Genomic DNA, 18,380 nt, shown 5'->3' on the forward strand with positions numbered 1-18,380 from the left:
TTCATTATTTGTTTTAGAAATTATAAAATACTAAGGTTCAAGATCCCTTAGGCAAAATTGATCTTAGGTAGTTCTTTATGGGCCTCTTTTAGACATATAGCTCACCGAGTATATTGACAAATCATTGGCCTTTTTTGTTTGTTTTATCGTTGCTGTTGACGGTTAAAGGAAAACGCACCAAATCAATAAAGTGTTATTTTTGAATTTTGAAATGTTGTTTAGTAAAATCATACCTAGTTTATGTTTAATCAAGGGTAACACGTTTGATATGTGACATGCTTCTTTTATAAATATGCATGTGTAAAAAAAGATACGTTTTTACCACCTGGAAAGCCAATTACCTATTGAAAAATATCCTCAAAATGTACCGTTTTTAAATATGTAGTGCCAATTTTCCCTGTATTTGAACGGAAGATTAAAGAGTTTATATCATATACTTAAAATATTTATTCTTAAGTTTGCACATTTCCATTCGATCCGAATGTTCTTTTTCTACATGACAAATTTAACCAAAATGAAATCTGCCATATAACTTACGCTCCAATAAAATTTTGGTTTTTGTTATGAGGACATCCTGAATTGCCAAAATCTATTGAAATATCAATTTTCAGCTCTCTTTGAGCGTTTAAGTAATGCGTTTAAATATGAATCATTATATTGTTAAAGCCTCGCATATACAAATGAAGCTGTAATACTTTAAGATTAAGTCCCGTTTGAAAGACTTGTAAACAATGTTCTTCATTTGATATGTTCCTTCTGGTTAATTTAAAAATACATGTGGTAACCTTATGTCCACAATTTAAGATGATTTGGTTAACATATAGAGACTATTCATGTTTGAAAGTTGCTGCAAACAATATGATTATTTTATTACCTAAAGGAATTTTGATAATTTCGTTAAGTGTCATGATTATGAAGAAAAGTTACAACTTTTAAAATCAAGAAGTATTATAACACCAGATCTTGTTATAATCAAATTACTGCTAAACAGAGTTTCATATGTGACGTATGAATTAAACAGTTACTCATTGTCTAGTTTCTACGTTAAAATTAAATTATACATTTGATTAAACACATACTGAAGTAAATATTTATTTCTGTCTCTATTTGTAGGTGACACGTGTGAAGTGATGCAATTAATCCCAGCAAGAGGAAAAGGTCAACCAATTATATCTGTTCAAAGTGTTCAATGTGAAATAAAAGCATCATTTGTCTGTGTTTTGTACATTCCTGAAACAAGTAAGTCTATAAGAACGTATTATCAAATAGTAAACCGTTGTTAAAACAACTAATAGACAAGCCCTTGTCCTTTCAACTCGATATATGACTTACGGGAAACAACGGTAGCATCCTGGGCGGTTTTGCTAGCTGGTTCTAAATGAGATTTGTGATTGGGTTTTAAGACATGTTATTGTATCGGTTTCTTCGATTTAAGAAATTTGAACATTGATAAACAACTACCGCCTTAATAAAATATAATAATATAAAGGTACAATAGAATGCAAATTTAGATGTTGTATGATTGGCAATGTGAAAACCACCCAAATTATGTGGATCAAAACAATTTTTCGGTCATATAATTTTAGATTGGACTTCGAGACAATAATGTCTTCTAACAATTCAGCAAATTTGCGCTTTTATTGAAAGCGGCTCTTATCAGATGATGGAAACTACTATAGAATCCAGTAGATTTGGAAAACCTGTAGCACTGCCATATTTAAGAAAAAAGATGAATGGTATTCATCTGAATAATATAAAGTTAATACCTTTTCCATTTCAGAAATTCAGGAAACAACTGTTAATTGTACGTCATATACTGGTGAAATATCAATGATAAAAGATGATAGTATTCATTATGACAACAATCGTATTAGACAGTTCCAATTTCAAGCTCCAAAATATCACCGTATTGTATTAGAAATAACATTTTTAGATTTAGAATTTCAATCAGATTGTTTATATGATGCTCTGATATTTAGAGGTTTCAAAAATGGTACCTCCTTGTGTGGGAACATGACATTTAATGTGCCGAAATATTATATTTCTTTATCGAATAATGCATCGATTACATTCCGAACTGACGAAAGTGTTTTAGGACATGGATTCCATTTCAAATGGACATATGTTAATACAATTAAGTGTTTTGACGTACAATCCTACGGAAGCTTTGGAATAATTAAATCTTTCAATTTTCTTATACCTTTTATGGATGAACGCTTTTGTTGTTCTGACATAAATACACCTACTGGCTCTAGATTGATTCTTCACGTTGTTTATTCAAGATTTTCTGCTGACAACTCTTGTGTTAGCGTAATATTTACACCTGATGGAAAATCAAAACAGTTCTGCGGTCATAAACATTTTCGATTTGGATCCGCGACAATAATATCTTCAAATAATTCAATAAATTTGTGCCTTCATTCAAAGCAGCTATTACATAAGGATGGTTTCCAAGGAAACTACTATATTGGTATGTATCAACTGAAAAGGATATATATCTTTAGGTTTTCAATACCAAATTAATGCATGCAAATGTAGATGTTTTCAGTAACTTTTGCACCGTATATTTGAAAATGCACAAGACATAACCCAATGTTTCGAATTATATAGCGTTCTTATTTTGTACAAATAAATTTCAATTATCATATGATAATTTCAGAATTTAAAATAAATATATTATTAGATTAGGTTTTCGAAATGACATTTATTTAGTGTTATTCCTGTATTTAAATTTTTTATTTTTATTTTTGACGTTATGATTTTTTTTCTGCAGATTATTCTCCTACGCCAACCATTGTTGCAGCAAAACAGCTACAACCAAATTCAAGTGGAGAGATTGTAAGCCCGCATTATCCTGACTTTCCACCACTTAAAATCGTTCAGATTACAAGTTTAGCTGCCCCCATTGGTTACCGGATAGATTTAAATATGTCTACCTATGTTTCAAAAGTGAATGGAAACTGTAGTTTATCTACTGTAGAAATAATTGATGATACACTTGGAAAATTCAACACCATTTCACTGAAAAACTCATCTTGTACGTCAGGTGGTGAGGAACAAGTTGTTATACAATCAAACCTAAACAAATTGAAAATAATTTTCACAGTCGGCGAAGAGAATGCCGACAGAAGTTTGACAAAATATAGTGCCACTTTTTCTGTCAAACCAGGTATGTTTCTCTTATGTCTTCAGTCCACAACAATCTATGATTTGTGCATTCGTTCTAGCCATTTTTTACAAACTATGCTTTTTTTATGCAAAAATCAAACAATTTTACAGACAAAATGAGCAAAATCACATATATCTCACGATTGGAGAAAAAAAGGGATATAGAATATATCGCCTGCTCTTGTAATCGAACTAATATTAAGTTACCAAATGATCTTTAAACACTGAAATTCGTCATAATTTCTCATGCATTCATATTAGATAAAACAAACTGATATACGTCAAAGAGAAACCAGCCATACGACACAAAAGTTACTATGTATCTAGTGGTCAACAGAATAACTAATTCTAGTTTAAACAACATGTCATGTTCTAGATTACTCTGAGTCTAGAAAAGACGTAAATAAAGTTAACAGGAACTATGAAAGATCTGCCGCCAATAACTTATTTTCTTGATTACATAGAAAAACATTAAAATATAAAACAAAGACAACCACTGATAAAGATCTGTTTAGTTCTCAACCCTGCCCCTTTCAATGTCGATCACTAAAATATCAAAACGTACAATAAAGATCAGTACATGAAAATGACTCAATTATATTATGCCGATAATACTACGGATTTTCTTATCCCAGACATATAACCTTAGCCTTATTTGGCACTTTTGGTCCTCAATGATCTTCAACTTTGTACTTGTTTTGGCTTTCGTACTTTTTTTATCTGAGCGTCACTGGTTAGTCTTGTGTGGACGAAACGCGCGTCTTGCGTATTAAATTTTAAACCTGGTACCTTTTGCTAGCTATTATTTGTATGTTTCTCTGTCCTGTATGTTCTCCCATTTATTTGTATTGTAGTGATCTCATGTAATGTTGTCATTTTAATGTTATATTTAACATTGCCATAAAAGCGGGAGGTTTGGCTACCCACAAAACCAGGTTCAACCCACCATTTTTTTCTTAAAATGCCCTGTACCAAGTCAGGAAAATGGCCATTGTTATATTATAGTTCGTTTCTGTGTGTGTTACATTTTAATGTTGTGTTTCTGTTGTGTCGTAGTTCTCCTCTTATATTTGATGTGTTTCCCTCAGTTTTAGTTTGTAACCCGGATTTGTTTTTTTCTCAATCGATTTATGAATTTCGAACAGCGGTATACTACTGGTGCCTTTATTTACCCATCAAAACTGAAAAAAAAGACAAAAGAAATCACACACCAACAGACACCACCCCCCCCCCCAAAAAAAAAAAGAACGAATACAAACAAATCAATAATTAACAAAAGTCTCCCCTGTCATGTATAAAGAGGGGCAAAAGATACCAGAGGGACAGTCAAACTCGTGGATCGAAAATAAACTGACAACGCCATGGCTAAAAATAAAAAGACAAACAGACAAACAATAGTACGCAAGACACAACATAGAAAACTAAAGACCAAGCAACACGAACCCCACCAAAAACTGGGGGTGATCTCAGGTGTTCCGGAAGGGTAAGCAGATCCTGCTCCACATGTGGCACCCGTCGTGTTGCTCATGTTATTACAAATCCGGTAAAAAGTCTAATTCGGTAGGTCACATTCATGGTGAAAAAGAAAGTGGATTGTAATTACGACATAAGGAACATATCCGATATCATCTCTGAAACGCTTATTCCATAACGGTCAACCCACTCGTGATGGCGTCCGTAAAATTTACGAAGGGATGATTTCAACTTCACCATTTGGAACTCTTGGTTTAATATCTTCCTTGTGACCAGCAACCCTCTATCAAGGAAATCATAATAGGAAATACAAGCCCGGTAATACCGTATCAATTGGGAGATATATACTCCGTATGCAGGCGCTGCTGGAATGTTGCCACATAGAAATGGAAAATTCACAATTGGGAAGCTGAATCATCTCTTTTGTCGTAAGGTTCTGTTTTCAACCGACCCACATTGTCAATTTCTAGATGTAAGTCAAGATATGAGTCATACTTAACTGTATATGTTGTATCCTCTATCTCTAGTTCGATGGGATAGATGCGTTCAACATAGTCACCAAATTTTGAATTATTTAGTGAGAGAACATCATCTATATAGCGGAAAGTAAAGTTAAAGGATATTGCTAACGTCTTATCTTTCTTCCTAAGAAGTTCCTGTATGAAGTCAGCCTCATAATAATAAAGAAACAAGTCATGTAAATGATTCTTTTATTGGAAAAAAGCTGGCACCTCATGATGTTTCATTTATATACTAAAGAGCTCAAGACAATCTTTACACCAGATTTGTGGCAATTAGGAGTATTGTGTCTTCCCTCCCTTGATTAGAAGGTCCATTAGCTCCCTCTTATAGTGTGTATTTCTCAGTTTGTTCCATATGTGCGTGTTTAAAATGATTTATCTGATTTTCATCACTAAAACCCTTTTAACCAGGCATAGAGATATCAATATTTGGTCTGAAAACTAAACATTACTGAGTTTTGTCACATATTTTGGGATGTATAGTGAAAACATGATTCCTCTTGCAGGAATGTATTGTAAAAGAGAGGCGAAAGATATCAAGGGGACGTTCAAACTCATAAGTCGAAAATAAATTGACAACGCCACGGCTAAAAAAGATACTGTAATATTAATTTTGATGTAGTAATATTATTTATAGAGCGAATATAACCGTATTTGCCCTAAAAAACTTATTGATATGAATAAAAGGAGATGTTAACTATTCACCAACGAGACAGCAACCAAACGACAAAAACATCCTAGACGGTTACATACAATCTACAATGATTAACAGGGCTGGTATCTATACAATATACCAATGTCTGTAAAAGTGGTGAATAGATTTAACAGAAACAATGTTATAATGTAATATTGAAAATGTTGTGAATTCATTGTGCCTTTTAGGGGGTATAGTTATTCTCGGTTTGCTATTTTCAGTTAAATACATACTAACATAGTCAATTTATTTCATTAACGTCAATGAAAACCTGTACACCTAATTAGTCTTGACTACCATTAACGATACCAATTGTACTGCACCAGACGCACTTTTCGACTATCAATGTTTCTGAAATGATGGTCAAGGAATTGCTCCAGTTCTAATATTTTTCTCATGGATTTATGTTGTTTGTTTGTTATTCTTTCTTATCATTTGAACATGGTGGTATATATTTTTCTCCAAGTATTGTTTTTGATTGCCATCTTTGCCTTTTGTCAGGAATAATTGTATTAATACTTTGAATATTGTAGATCGTCGTATATCTTTAGGCATAACATGTTTCATTATCTCCTTTCTTCGTGGTTTCAACTATAAACAAAGATATTATGATATCTATAAATATGTAAATCAACAAATTCAAGTTGTCTACGCCTAACATGCGCAGATCCAGCTTTAAAAAAATTACCAAGGATTTAATTTAGTACTTTAGATGCGCGTTACGTGATCAATAGCAAATCGTCAGTATCAATATAAAATAACGTTTAATTTTTATTTTTTAGATATTGACTACCTTTTGAAAACAAATAGATATCCAAACACTCCCTTTGCTAAATGTTCAAACACAAGTTGTTTAAATGGAGGATATTGTCAAAATGTTTCAACCGAAGAATATATTTGCAATTGCCCAGTTCATTACACAGGTATGTATACATAACACATTTCAAAAGACAATATTAAAATGTGGCATCTAAGATTAAGATTAGGCTAGGATGCAAATTGTCGGTGGTTATACATATCCTTGTTAGTTCGCAAATGTTTACCATACACCTTTATACATATATCTATATTTAAAGATAATATTGTATACGGTGTGACAGCCGATATGGCTTAGTTTGACCCTATTTCTGTTCAAAATATCTTATTTGTGGACACATATTCGTGCAGGTACTGTCTATAGGTGTATACCATTCAGAATAACGTATCTTAACACCACAATTTTTTACAAGATGGCTATATTTTTAAAAAAATCCTTCATCTTATCTAAGCTGACATTTTTAAGGTTGCGGCCTTGTAATTAGTCTCACATTCAAATCAGCTGATCTTTAATTTTATGAAGAAAAAAAAGAAAATGGTAATTTTTCCATGCACATATCTTGCAGTAATGTGATTCTGGGATTTGATGGGGGAAATGCCACGAGCCATAAGGATTAAAAAGTTATGGAATCTTGAATTCGGAACTATTTTTTCCCACTTTCTTTCTGCTGTTTTAACTAAACCGCTTCAAGTAAACATGATATCGTTCTACTTTCCTGAATTGATATCCCCAAAAATATGCAACATTATTTTTGTTGCTCATCCAATTATGTTAATATAACGGAAATATAAAAAAAACTGTCGTACAAGTGGGAGGTTTAGCTATAAAACCCAGTTTAACCCACCATTTTCTTCGGACAATTGCTGTACCAAATTAGGATTATGACAACCGTTTTCCATTCGTTCCGTTGTTTGATAAAGTCTTTCGTTTGATTTTGTCAGTGTTTTTGTACTTGCTCTTTTTGAATTTACCTTTGAGTCTGGTATTTTTGTTATACTTTCTTTAACAAATATCAGTCAACATTTCTTGAATAGGTTTTAAGGTGAAAGAGCATCGTGTATACTACATTTTAGCTTGTCGATGTCCTTTGCGTCAATTTTAACGTTTGAGCTCTTCTGTCTGTCATCTAACTAATATTGTCAATTTATCACTTGCATTGATATTTAAAAGCAGCATATGTTATCAGCCATAAACTTGACCAAATATTTTACGTAAATAGTTAATGAAAAGGTTAAAAAAATAAAACGATGAAATTTCAAACATGGAAAGACATCATTCTTTAAATATATTTATTTGCTTTATAAACAATTTGTGACACTTGAAGTTAACCAACAACTTTTGGCTCAAAACTCAGACAAAAAGTAGAAAACTTTATCTAATTAACTTCCGAGTAATTTGATTTTATATTCAATGAAATTTTGGTTGAAATTTATAACAGGGATACAAGGAAGTATCGGAATTCCTGCATATAGTATTTGAGTTTATTTGAAATAAAGATATAATGGTAATATTTTTTAAAAATCTTAATTTCCTAGAGAATAGTAGGAGAAAACAATTTTGTGGTATTACACTTTAAGGTCGAGGGTCTTTTATTCAAATAAGTATTCTGACCTTAAAAATGGTGAGTCAACAATTAGTGTAGAGTATTTTCTAAATAGTAGAATAGTGTTCCCTTTGGACTACTCCAAAATTGTTAGCTTCAATCCGAAATAATAACTAAATTATCTTTGAAGCAAAAATCAAATTCAACACAAGGGAAATATAATTATTTGAATCAAATTAATCAAACTAATAGAACTCCTTTGTAGATACTTACTTGTTTGATTATTTTTCTACACAATCACAGCTCTAAAATGATACAACTTTAGTAAAATCTAAGATTCATCTTATTGGTTTAAAAATGGCCTTAAACAGTTTTTTTCTATTGTTTTGGTCTTTTTATTCTACAAATGATTTATATATTTTGAAGGTAGCTCGGTGGAGAGGGGTCTATATAAAAAACGAAATTTGCTTCCAATATTATAAAAACTATCGGTTACTAAAGGTTTCACAAACTTGTTATATTTTGTATTGATTATACATTGAAAAACATTTTTTATGCCATTAGAAAAAATTTAGATAGCTCTTACAAATGCCTCTCTTTTACAATGTATGTTCAGAAAATTCTGAAAGCAAAGTTGGTAAATGTAACTAACATTCCTTTATAAAATTGAATTATCTTGAGTTATCTGGCTAAGTTTAAAAAAACGAATAAAAAAAATTGTTTTCAGTATTAGTAAAACATTCGTAATATAACAAGAAATCACATTATTTTTTCATTTGATATATACAAAATCTAACAATTGAATTACATTGTTGTCTGAAAATTTGCATATTTGATTAAAGGACAAAACTGATTTTGTTTTGCTATTTTACAATTCAAGATGGCGAAAGACACCCGATCTACCTCACTGATCGAAAACTTCGTCTTTTCTCATAAAATGTAGAAAAATATGAAATTGCATAGAACCAATGTAAAACTAAGTACAATAATAAAATAATTGAGCATTTTTCCCCTAAGATACTTTAGTATTCTAGTGATCAATGTTTCAGGGTTACATAAACATTACAGCTGAATCTGTCTTTGTAATTTAAGCTGGTTATATCAGACAATTTTTAATAGCTTTTCATCATTTTTCAGATTAATACTCAATTTCATTGAGTTCTAATATGAAATTCATGTCTTGTATAAACTTAAAACATTGTGTTATGTTTCTGAGGGACTGTTAGTATCTTATGATTACTTCATCTGTTTTAAGGGTTTGTTTTAAAGTTCATGTCTATCGGTAACGTGATCACTTGTAAAATATTACATTTAATCCAAATAAATGTTGTCTGTAAAAAAAAAAAGAAACATGAAGCTGGTCGATACTACTGCTGGTGGACTTTAGTACAGTAGTCAATGCTTCGGTACTGGCATGATTTATATCTAACCTTTCTTACATATTAATTTGATAAATTAAAAAAAACATATTAAGATTCTCAGGTTCCAACTCTCTCAGACAAAGTTGAACTTTAATAGTAGGGTTTGTTTATTAATTCTAAGTCTCTTTTGGTTACATAGCATCTCAAGTATTCAAGTAATGCAACATCCCTTTCATATTAAATTTTATGTTTTTGAACGTTCCGGATGATCGAAAGTCCACAAAAAGTGTTTCTGATGAACCAAATTGATAAAGTGGTACTTTATGACCATAACCAATATCATTAACCTGAAATAAAGCACTGTGTGATGCATTTTTGTTTTATATGATAAGACACTCATATATATTCAAAATTCAATTTAAAAACAGCCCCATACTGATTTTCGAGAAGTGTGAGGTTCAAATTATATCAATCTTATGCATAGTGTAGGCGAATAAAGCAAAAACTTGAAAAAGTCCTTGATAATTTTCTAAAATTCACTGTATGATAGATTCATATATATGTATGTACTTCATGGTATTAACCACACTTTGACATACGTATATGATCAAAATATAATAGCCTGGAGATGCATCAAATTAGCAATTTTGGAAAAAGTTTACAAAATGTCAGTAATTATCTTAAACAATGTATATGAAGGACATTCCTAACTAACACTAAAATTCTAATGAAAGTTATTATATATAATGCCTTTCGGATCAAAATTAATTCTTTTTGTTTGACGGCGTCCTTCAATGCATAATAAAAATTGCAATGCTGTCTTCAATTAATATGTAACACTGAATAACATTTTTAAAAAAAGAGAAATATATAAAATTGACGAATCGTTATTGAATTATTAATATAGACCCTTTGATATGTAAATCTAATAAGTTTTCAGATTTTTTCCCCAATGAGTGAAACAAAAACGGGTGGAAACTGATCCTACTCCTTAGACATTTTTATCATTTGCACTCAGGAAATTATTACAAAGATAGGTTATATCCATCTGATTTGCAAACATTTGTGCAGTTAATATCATACGGTAGAATCACAGAGTATTTCTTTCATAAATAAGTAAGTTATTGTAGTATATATCTGATAATCACGTCAAACAATGATTTAAACTGTCTTAAGCAATTTTATTTCCTTGAAAAGAATATTTAATTCTCAGTTTTGTCTTAATGCTTAAATACTTTAAATCATTTTATAACGACTTCTAAAACAATAAATGTGTCAGTTGGATACTCAGTGACCATCTCTTATAAACGTGATTCTGTGTTTTAAAAGGGATGTTCTGTCAGGTTTCCTGGTGCGAATTACCTGTATGCCAACACGGGAAATGCATTCTTGATCATGGCGGCTATAGTTGTGATTGTTATAAAGACTACTGGGGAGAGAATTGTGACATTACGTCGGCTGCTTGTGCTGCAATGGTATGCTCGGGCAATGGTGTGTGTATAGAGGATGCCATTTCAGGAAAACCATGTAGCTGTAACAAAGAGTGGACAGGTAATTAAAACATCCCAAAATTGACAAATGTAATCATGATGGCTATTTTAGACATAGTGTCTGGCAAAATAGAAAATAAACCAAAGTCTTAAGAGATTTTGTTAACAACTTGTAGTTTTATATAAGGCATATTGCAGCAATCTATCTTTTTAGTACTATGGTTCCTATCTTAATACTATTATTGATATTATTGCATTTACAGTTTTTGGATTTTTTAGAGTTTTCATTCCATAAAAGAAAAACGAAGTTCAAAAATACAAATACACATAAATTAATATCTGACAGACTTTTTTGTGAACATTTTAAGTGCCAGTCTTTGTAAGAATCAGGCAATTTAGAAAAATATCAAAACATGACCGAAAAAAAACCACTGACTTAATCATCCAATTTTGAAGTTACCCTCACCCCGAGTTAGAAATGGTAGGTCTTTCATTTCTGCGTGTCTGGTAATTCGAAAAATCTCTGGATAACTTTTGGTTAGAATGATAGCAAATTACGGAGTTAGCCACCTTAATTGTTAATTTGTAGTGCATTTTAACCAAATTATATCTTGAATTACCAGAACAGGAAAAGGAAACGAATGTTATATTCGTCCACCATTATACAATTTGAACATACATTAATGTCAACTTGAGTGTTTTTTGGTTGTCATGTTTTCGCCATTGCCTGATTCTTAGGCAGATTGGCACTTAATGATGCAATTTGATAAATTTATAAAAAAGTATTTGCTTTTCGAATCCTACATCAACATTATTGTTATCATTATATAATTTAATTTTCGATATAACGCGTCTTCAGATTGGCTGAAGTTGTTTTGTTTATCAGCACATAGACATAATTTTGTCATGTGACCGTGACGTCATCAATGTTTTTTCATGGTTTACTCAGGTTTAAAATGGAATTTAAAATTAAATTATAAGATATGACTGTAATATTTTTTCTGTCTATTCGAAATAACATAAAAAATGTGGTGCACACTTTAAAATAACCCGCTACGCGGGTTATTCAGTGTGTACCACATTTTTGATGTTATTTCTTCATAGACAGAAAAATGATTACAGTCATTCCTTAAATATACGTATATAATGTTTGTGCAAATTTCAGAATTTCGTTTTTTTAAGCCCCCACCGCGGCTGAGGGGCATTAAGTGTTACCCTTGTCCGTCCGTCCGTACGTCCCAAAATTAGTTTCCGTTCTCTAACTTTAGTTTGCCTCAACCAAATGTTATGAAACTTATACGCAATGCTTATTATCATAAGCCACAGACCAAGTTCGAATTTGGGTGGAGTCACTTTTACAGTTCTGTAGTCATGTCCCTTTATAACGCTATATGCCAGCGTGGGCATCATCTGTGTCCAATGGACACATTCTTCATTTATTTAGTTATAAAACTATTTAATTATATTTTTGATATCAAGGAGCTTTGCATGGTTTGTCAAATGCTAATAGTTTTCTTATCTTTTTAAATATTAAACTTTATAGAATAGTTTTGTTTGAAATAAGTACTGCGGAAGGGTCAGCAGGTCTTGTTTCACAAGTTAGTAATGTACTCGCATACTTTTTTTCAAACTTTAATCAAGCTTTAAGTGTTTCAAGTATTCTCAATGATGTTCAATTTTAAAGGTGAAAATTAATATGTTATCACTTTCTTCTATTCATTTGTTATTTATAGGTCGAAATTGCAGTTTTTATGAGAAACCTCTTATTAGTACACAGTCAAAACGAACACTAATGGACGAGCCTATTTGGATAGGGATGATAACAGTTCTGATTTTATTAATTCTATTCGGACTGCTTCTTTTAACTAGACGTAGATGTAGTAGATACTTCAAGTGTTGCGAAGATACAGATGAAATTCTCAAAAAACAAGCAGGTTAGTCTTAAGATATAAAAAAAGATGTTTTATCCTAGGCATTAACGGTTAAATCCCCTAAATGGGGCCATTGAATGATTGACATTGTATCAAAAGAAAATACACGGATGCATGTTGACTGAACGCCTAGTACCTAGAACTTTTGACCTGGATGTTAGCTGATTATGGTTATTCCAGAATTACTTTTGAAATACAATCATTTACTTTCAACTTGATAATGGTGCAAAGTGTAATGTTCTTTGTCAGACTAAACAACATTGAGTTACAAATTTTACTGCAACAGATGCGTTTTTCGACAATATATGTCTCTCTAGTGATGCTCTTGGCCATAATATTGAAAAATCCTAAATTTATTCGAACACTGAAAAGCTGATTAAACTTTAGTAAATTAAATACACACAAAAATATAGTGCACACTAAAATCGTCGGAATATTATATTTATTTATCAGACCAAACACAAATAAATATAGTATTATAAACACTTAATATTTGTTTTGTTTTCAAATTGTATTGCTCTAACATCTTCTTGATGTGAGAAGTATAATTACATCGTGTACCTTAAGTTAACTTTGATAATTTTTGCACTGTTATTTGAATATCAAAACGTTTATTTACTATTTTAAAACATATCGTTAGCTAACAGTATCGATTTGTATTAACTAGATTTCCTTAATATTATCCAACAGTTTTTTTTTATTGGTATGATATAATAAGATTCATTTCGTTTATTTACAGCTTTGAAATGAGTAAAGGGATGGAAAATCGGTTTGTAATTTGGATTTCTGAAATATTTTTTCTGAATAAAACTCGTCAATATATCAGATGTTCTTTTGTAGACGAAATCTGCTTCTGGTGTATAAGATTATAAGCCTGGTATCTTTGATGGGTTCTGTTTTACAGATTCAAAGTAACTTGAATAACACAAAAAAAATCCTCAACACGTCCATAAACAGACCCCGCCTCCAAAACAAAATTCATTACTACACAAATAAAAGTACATAATTGATTTAACTTTTTTAAAAACATTTAAACTATAATTCACACCAATATTAATTTCAATAACGCTATCAGATATGTTTTAAATATTTTTTTTTAAATACATCAACATTAGTTTGAAGAATGGAATTAAAGAGCAAGGTTTAAAAAACAACAGCACCATATAAAAAAAGAGATTATTAAACCCCCTAAAGCACTATCCTACGTTCAGCAAAATGTCCATTCTTACGTAGCATGACCACTAAGGATAATCAAAATGAAGGATGATGTGAAGCTAATCAATAACATTATTAGTCCTTTTCATTATAAACACTCTTGCTAATTTATCTAAAAAATGACACAGTGTTACTAAAAACGTAAATATGATTGATCAAATGACAACCGTCATCTCATTATCAGAATGTTATGTTATCCAATCCCTTAATGACGTTATAAGCATGATTGATAATATAGAAAAAAGAACTATTTGTTAATAAACTATCATTCGATTTTGTAAGCAAATATAAATATACTATGATGATACTCAATTTTCACTTAATCTACGTAATCGAAATAATAGTGTTATTTCATTTAGGAATTAGTTTTCAGAAAACAAAGACTTTAATATGAATCTTTCATATTACTTGCAAAAATTATAGACGCACTGTAAATTTGTTCAATATATGTATGTGATTTGGTTTTGGGTGGCGTTCGTGTTGCTATTTTTTTTTCCTATATGGTGTTATGAAGACAGTGGCTTGTTTTATTTTTCTTTTGTTTAAATGGCCATGGTATTTTAATGTCTCATTTTTGTATATCATATTCTGAGTGCATCCAATATATCTGCTTCCTTTTGAAATATACATGTAGATTAAATCTCCGCTGCAACATAACATAATAATAATGTAAACGCAAATACAAATTTATATGAAAAATTATGTGACAAAACGTCCCACAAATTGGAACAACGCAGATAGGTTTTCTTCGCGTGACATTTTTATTAGGCATGCAGATCTAATATTTATATTTATATATTTTGACAGAGAATGCTATACCTGCGCACAAAAATTATACTCCGTCCACACAAGGAACCCCAACAGGGACCAGCACATCAGCATTGAAATTTAAATTTGAAGAAGAAGATTCGTCTAACTTCTTAAAAGTAGAGGCAAGTACTTCTTAAATGCTAAAGTTAGCTTCATTTTCATTTAATTTGAATTCCACCATTAAAGATATTTATTATATTGTTTATCAAACATAATTTAAATGGGGATTTCGCGATGTGTGAATATTGGGTATGAAATGATTAAGCTGTTATTTATTAGAGACAACGAAAATACCAAAATGACTGAGGAAAAATGCATGTGACGTTACATAATGAATGTGTTTTATGAATGTATCTTAAAAGTGCAAACAAATATCTGAATCCAATGAACTGTTTTTATCAGATGACACACTAGATTTTCTATAATTATGCGGTCAATGCGAGATAATCAAAAACCCGGTTACATAAATTTGGAACACAACGAGTTTCCTTAAAAAAACAAGAAAAAAAATTTCATAAAAAAGCAATCGGGACACACTATTACAACCGACAAAAATATCACATAAGGCACTTCTAGACTAGTATACATATTTGTTTAGGGGCCAGCTGAAGGACGCCTCCGGGTGCGGGAGTTTCTCGCTGCATTGAAGATCCATTGGTGGCCTTCGGCTGTTGTCTGCTCTGTGGTCGGGTTGTTGTCTCTTTGACACATTCCCTATTTCCATTCTTAATTTTAGTTTGTTCACAAGAGAACAAAATTGCAGAATTCCCTAACAATCTGAGGTAGATGTTACCAAACTATAGGTCACCGTACGGCCTCATCGAATAGCAAGCTATGAAAGACCGCAACATGACAAAATGTAAAATAACGCAAACGGGAACGCTGTTTTATTTAGTCCTATGTTCAATATAAATCACAATAAAAAATATCAGATAGTCGGGTCAATATTGTTTTAGCATGGGATATTTACTGACTATATAAAAAGGTATTACAATTGGAAAATCAAAATATAAATTATCTTTAAAACGAAAACAAAATCAAAATTACAATTACAAAATATATTTCAAATTAAAGACGCACGTAATTAATTAAAAAAAAGTATATATAATGACTTTTGGGATATACAATGGAAGTAAGAAACGCGAGAAGAAATCATGCAGAGAATTTGAAATGAAAAATATTTACAAAAAAATTAGTACTGTACATTTATGATTTTTTATGACATATTCTTTTTTAGACCTTATTTGTAAAGTTTAATGTGTTTTGTTGTGTATTTTTGTTTTTAATGTACCGTCATCTAGGGGTCTAGGCTCTTTAATCAAATATGAAAATGAAAAAATGAAATGTATTACAAATGTCTAAAATAGTCTTCATTTTTGTAACTGTAAAACCTTTTTACCAATTTATTACCAGTCACAGAATGACATGGAGCCATTTCATACACCTCCAATTGACGTGGAAAATTTTGGAGCTGCAGTCCGACTTTTTGATGCCTATAACAGTAAATCTGAGAAACGATGCGCTGAAAAACAGCTATCAATATTAGGATATGAAAATCAACAATCATCTGGAATTGTGGACGGAACACTACAATTTCTGCAGCTTGATACTGAAGTTTTGTCATCGGATAATGAAACATATTCGAAGTTTATGCCATTTTCCAATCCAGAATTGCGAAAATCACTTTCATCGTTACCAGTTTCACAAAAAGAACGCACCTCAACATTTGTGAAATCGAATTCAGTACAAGCAGATTTTAGTAGTGTGACTCACTGTTATCCTCATATAGTTATTGTGAATGATACTAGTTATGAAAATTTAGATGATGCCGAGAATGACGACATTCCTAAATTGACTAGAGAACGAAAAAAATCTATACAGAGACAAAAGACCTTAGACGATCTTGATGCTCAGAGGAAAAGAGAAGTATTTGCATCGAAATCAAAAACTTCAAGTACAATGCTTGATATACCACCGTTTGAGTCGCATTTGGCACAGAGAAGAATTAAGTGCAATCACGAGTTGGCGAGAAGATCTCCAAGCATTACACCTACGTCATTTGAATCAGACCCTTCCTACCGTTACAACAGAAGATATAGAATAAAATCCGGAGCAGATTCCTCAGAGGATGAAATAGATCGATTTATGAATAGATCATTTTGCTCGCAACCGGATCGATTACAAGAAACGGTAAATGAATGTAAATGCTGTGGAATCGAAAGAGTGCGACCAAAAAGGCCTAAATATTTAAGGATGTCCCGTAAAAAATCACAGCAACATATTCACAGTGTTACGTCAGACAGGTCAAGTAGTTGTGAAAAGAGACGACATCGACGTCATCCAAGAGTTTCTAGTTTGAATGACGTTGGATATCACAAAAGAGATCATGTTTCAAGACATGCGTTATCGATTCCTTATGAAAATTCAGAGTCTGCTAAAAGGGTTTCTTTACATATCATGGAAGAAAATCAAATAGACAACGATGAATATCGTAAGATGCCTGTTAGAAAATCAAGAAGTAATGATCTTAATTTGAACAAAACCCCTAGTGCTAACCAAGTTTCAGATGATGGATCACCTTTCAGAAAACGTAGCCATTCATTTCATTCAGAAACATCAGATACAAAAAAAACTCATAATCCAGATGATCTTTTAAATAACGATCAGAAATCTGGTCCGTCATTTTATCTAGGAAATGAAAATCAAGAACAAGAAAAGTCTAAAACGTTAGAACATTCCACAACAGACCTGGCAGTAGTGTCTACTTCCTCAGCGTTAAGTGTAACCGACACAGATACTGGTTTCTCGTCATCGTCACCATGGCGGGAAACCACAGACGAGAATGTCGCTGAAAAACTTAGAATTCACAGCCTAAAAGATTCAGCATATCAAACAAAGCAGTCATCTGTCGAACGACATCCATACGAAGGTCCTAAAAATTCTTACGAAAATCCTGAAGATATGAAGATAAACGAGTGAGTAGACTTTCAAATCTTTGAGATTTAAACTATCTATGGACAGCTGAATATCAGAAAGCAAGTACACAATTGTTACAAACTAAACAACTTTTTCTTCCCTATTGTCTTTTTTCCATTCCTTGATGGTAACCATGTTCCGTTTGCATCTTCTTACGGATTGTTAGATTTCAATAGAGTCTCTATATATATATAGATGCGCATGTTTGCAGTGACGTCTGAGATTACAAAACAATATATCTTCTTTACTAGATAACTTTGTCAACTGGAAAACCGATAAAATAAATTGACTGTTTATTTCCCCTATTGGAATTTAGGTTGGATTCTGCTTGTCGGAATTTAAATAAAAAGTTTTATTTCAATCCAGCTTTATCATTTTATT

General features: G+C 31.5%; 1 protein-coding gene across 1 annotated transcript in view; it reads left to right on the plus strand.

Moving 5' to 3' along the window:
• LOC127702837 (uncharacterized) overlaps positions 1-18,002 on the plus strand; it is a 35,012-nt gene extending 17,010 nt beyond the window's left edge. Inside the window, exons 10-15 of the mRNA XM_052207140.1 lie at positions 1,114-1,239; positions 1,781-1,993; positions 2,774-2,962; positions 12,801-13,001; positions 15,021-15,145; positions 16,437-18,002. Coding sequence (XP_052063100.1) covers positions 1,114-1,239; positions 1,781-1,993; positions 2,774-2,962; positions 12,801-13,001; positions 15,021-15,145; positions 16,437-18,002 — 2,420 coding nt within the window. The remainder of the gene's footprint in view (positions 1-1,113; positions 1,240-1,780; positions 1,994-2,773; positions 2,963-12,800; positions 13,002-15,020; positions 15,146-16,436) is intronic.
• Positions 18,003-18,380: the final 378 nt, after the last annotated feature.

Source organism: Mytilus californianus, unplaced genomic scaffold (assembly GCF_021869535.1).
Source record: "Mytilus californianus isolate M0D057914Y unplaced genomic scaffold, xbMytCali1.0.p SCAF_5, whole genome shotgun sequence".
Classification (NCBI taxonomy): Eukaryota; Metazoa; Mollusca; class Bivalvia; order Mytilida; family Mytilidae; genus Mytilus; species Mytilus californianus.